Here is a 4,229-nt window from a genome sequence, read left to right as displayed (position 1 = left end):
GACGCCCCGCCGCCGTACCGCCGCTCCGCGGCCGGCGCCGCCGCCACCTATTTAGTTCTCTCCCCGCTCCGGACTCGGGGGGCCGCCTGCGCCGTCCTACTCCGCCCTCGGCTTTTACTCGGCCCGTGGTGTTCATCAAATAGTTCGCTGAATTTTTTCGATACATCAATGGATGCTATTTTCTTAACATTACGGTGCAAGCATGCGACTGTAACACAGAAAACACGGTTTAAACTGTCGTTGGAGATCGCGGCCGCCGCCATGATTCAATGTTGTTGACAGACGACAGGGCAAACGACGCACACGCTCAACGTGAATATCGCGAGAGTTTGCACCGATGTAAAACCTCTACGCAAAAAATGTAGAGGGTTGTTTGAAAAAAATGCCGACCGTAAAGTTTGTTTTCGACGTAGAAATTCTCGGTTGGTCGGGTTACCGGAAACACACTACTTTTTTTTCTCCGCCTTAGCAAAAGCTGTAGAAATGTCACATCGATATTTTACATCGCAAGAGAGCTCTGCAGCTATGAATTCAAGCTGGATGTTGCTTTACGGCAGGCGTGCCCGCACTTTTTCAGTATATGAGGTATAAGTCCAAATGAGCTGCCTTATTTATTTCTTCATCCATTTATTTATTTATGTTTATGTTTTCAAATGTACTTTGAATTCTTCATGGGTATAATAAACATTGCCGTACCTTGCATGAACCATGTTGCGCAATCCAACGAGAGTACAATTTCTGTCCTTACTTTACTCTGATGACTTGCACTGCATGGAATCACCCGGGGTTGGTGTCAGGGCAGGAGCTGCTGATAGCGAGCCATGCGCACAGTCGCACACCTCCCAATGAACATCAGTCATGTTGGAACATTACTTGGACTTTGCGTTTGTATCATTGGCCCCAAAATGCTGCTCCACATTCCTACCTTCAGCCGGCCAGCAAGCGAACTGGGCTGAGCGAGCGGTGTGACTCACCGCTCAGCTGGACATCCCAGTCGCCGCCACCACACCAACCAGCAGCCAAGACGCCATCGGAATGCGTCCCCCCCTTGCACAGGTGTTTCGGTGGACGGGTCTTCCATCCTGTGGGTCATTCTCCAGGGCTGTCTTTGGCTTTTCTATTGTAGATGAACACTTGAATGACTTTTCTCATATTGCCCATATCTGACCGAGTCATTCCCAGTTACCCTTTGTAGGGCATGCCTATAAACCCTAATATACATTACATGTACAGTATGGTATATATTTGCCTACAAATAATAATGGTCACAATATGTATCGTTGAAAGGGTATTATTGAAGTACCCTTGAGCATACTCCCCCAGTGAAAAGCCATCGGACCCCTAAAGATGCGCATTTAGCTCTTTTTTTCTGACAGTGTTGTGCACCAGTCTGTCTTTTGGAAACCTCTGGCCCATTAACTTGAAAGCAATCGTCCTTTTCTTTGTCTTCAAAAACTGCATCAATAAAACAATGCAAAGCAATTTATTGGAGGTTTTATGTTAGCCACTGGACAATGGACCAAAATGTGTTTTTTAATGAGTTAGTGAGTTTCACGAAAATACTGAAGTGTGAATTTTCTGAAAGATATTGCCATTTTGATTTGATTCGTGATTTTTCCCCTTTTTTTTTCTTCAAAGCAAGCTTCAAGACAGTATTCACCATGTACAGTAACATTTACAGATATGGCAGGAAATTACATCTTACTGTAAACATATTGAAAGCTATTACATTAACAATGGAAAGACACAAAAGAGGGAGTGTGTGGGAGGCAGTCTTTTTTCAAGGTTTTTAAATTGGTTCAATAACGCAAGAACTACTGCTAGCCGTCATAAATATCCATATGTCATCGTGGGTAATAATGTATGTAAAAAATATTTTAAATTGTACACTAATTTGCTTCAAATGGAGAGTGAGGGCTGAGCAACATGTCCTAACATTTATATCATGGTATAAATTGGATCCCTTCACAGTAAGACACTTTATGTAGAAAAGTGTCAAGTTATTCAAATGTCAAAAGTGAAATTTTCCCGTTAAAAGAGGCAGAAACAATCAGATTTATTTTTCTCTCTGTGTTTTCATTCAAATTTTACATTTCCGTGTCATCATATGCCTGCTTTTTCTTCTATGTAATGAAATACATTTAACAAATAGATGACATACTTAAAGTCCCTGAGCAAAATTAATTGATTTGAAAAGAAGGACATTTTAATTAATCCCACGGACCCGAAGAAAATGATTTTATTAATCAATTAAAAAATGACAATGACATTTTAATTGTTGATTGCGCTTGTAAAGTGTGTGTGTGTGTGTATATATATATATATATATATATTATATACACATACACACTGTAGAAAGGTTGTCCTGTACCTTTGAAAATTTAAATGTAATTAAAAACATGTTTTCTCTTTTATTTGCCCAGGTAAGCCCAAACACCCAATGTGTACTTTCCATATTGTACACCAGAAAAATGATCTCCAAGGAAAACTCAAACATGCAAGCGCCCAACTGCGTCTGCACATTATCCACCGCCACCGTAATTTAATGATAATTGACCAAATGCCAAATGTATTGTTAAGGTCATACTGTACATTCAAAAATTAAAATAATGTAATAAATCAGGCATTTTCTTGCGTTTAATCAATCCATCAGGCTCTCTGAGCCCAGTTGGTAACTTGCCATAAGGCAAAATGGTTTGATGGTTTAAAAAGTCAAGGTTTCAATAACCGCTGAAACATTCCGTCACTGTCAATGAGCTTTTTAAATTTTTTTTTTTTTTTTTTGAGGGGACTTACCAGCAGGGCTTAATATGATGGTCGCTTACAGATTGCGCTAAATCTGAAGCTAATGACATGAAGCTTGCGTCTTTTTTTCCCTTCTGCTCAGTTGAGTAGAGAGGGGAGGGGTGAGCAGTTACACACAGGAGGGTGGGAGGAGAGGAGCATAATTTTATGTTGACTTTTTGCTGTGTTCATTCATGGGCATTGTCCTCAAAAAAAAAATCATGGTGCCAGAAGATGCTCCTGAGCCCCAAGGACAACATGAGGACCCTATGTGGTCTGTTCGAAAAAAAAATTACATTAATGACCCGTGAGCGGACATTGTGATTTCAGAATTAAAACAAATTTAGGATAAATGTTTTGTTTTTTGTTCGATTATATTTTTATATATGCATTTTTGTATTGGACAATTTTGACTGCAACCACTCATATCCAAAATAATATAATTTTGTCTTTTGTTGGTAGGTGACGTGTTTGAAGGAACAGGTACTTACACACACACACACACACACACACAGACACACACACACACACACACACACACAAACACACACACACAGACAGAAGCGCGTCTGGACACAGCGAAGCTTTGTCAATCCATTTTTGAGTCAGTCCCGCCGTCACGGTGGTCACGCCACACGCATCACCGTAGGCGTCACGTGACCCTCGCGGCACGCCAGCCTGACGCCACCCCTGTCCTGTCCAGACGGTCCGGATGAGGTCACCATCACGGCGTCCGACCCGTCCGCGTTCGTGCGGGCCGGCTCCGACTTCAACCTGACGTGCGCCACGCGCTCTAGCCCGCCCGCCGCCGTCACCTGGTATCAGAACCAGACTCTGATGGACGCCACCGGGTCGGTGCTGCCGCTGCGGGCCGTGCAGCAGCGCCCCCTGTGGCAGCAGATGAGTCAGTACACGTGCAGAGCCGCCAACTCCAAGACCCAGCGGGTGGTGGCCTCGCGCGCCGTCTCCTTTGCCGTCATGGGTGAGTCGACCGGCCTCACACGACACGCCGCTACGGAACACGCGTGCACGCGTCCAAACAGGCGGCTACAAAATAGGAAACCTTTGACCTTTCACCCCCGCGCCGCGATATTAATGGGCAGACGCGGGTTCTCGGTCCAACTGTTAAATGGATGCCAGAGAGCTGCGGACACGCCCCCGGAGTTTTTTTTTTTCTGGCCACGGCGGAAGAAGGTCCGACGTGCGCCAGACGGTTCCCGAAGATGAAGTACACCGTGGCCGGCCCACGTGACCCTACGACAGAGTGCGCGTGAGATAGAAGGAAGCGTCGACGATACTGCACACAAAGCACACAAACACTAAATAAACACACGCGAGGCGGCTCGCAGGCAGCCACTTGCTGCGGCCCCTCCCTCCTCGTAAACTTCTTGACTGCTTCTGGAAACCTGCTCAACCGGTGTTGCTGTTCCCGTGTGGGGTGGGGG

The 4,229-nt window shown here is 44.9% G+C and overlaps 1 protein-coding gene across 1 annotated transcript in view; it reads left to right on the top strand.

Annotated features, from left to right (window-relative positions):
• The window catches only part of LOC109515174 (carcinoembryonic antigen-related cell adhesion molecule 5-like), a 12,444-nt gene that overhangs the window by 5,510 nt on the left and 2,705 nt on the right, over positions 1-4,229 (top strand). Inside the window, exon 5 of the mRNA XM_019868782.1 lies at positions 3,488-3,766. Coding sequence (XP_019724341.1) covers positions 3,488-3,766 — 279 coding nt within the window. The remainder of the gene's footprint in view (positions 1-3,487; positions 3,767-4,229) is intronic.

This window comes from Hippocampus comes, unplaced genomic scaffold (assembly GCF_001891065.2).
Source record: "Hippocampus comes isolate QL1 unplaced genomic scaffold, H_comes_QL1_v1.1 scaffold225, whole genome shotgun sequence".
Lineage (NCBI taxonomy): Eukaryota > Metazoa > Chordata > Actinopteri > Syngnathiformes > Syngnathidae > Hippocampus > Hippocampus comes.
This window is presented reverse-complemented; position numbering and strand designations above follow the sequence as displayed.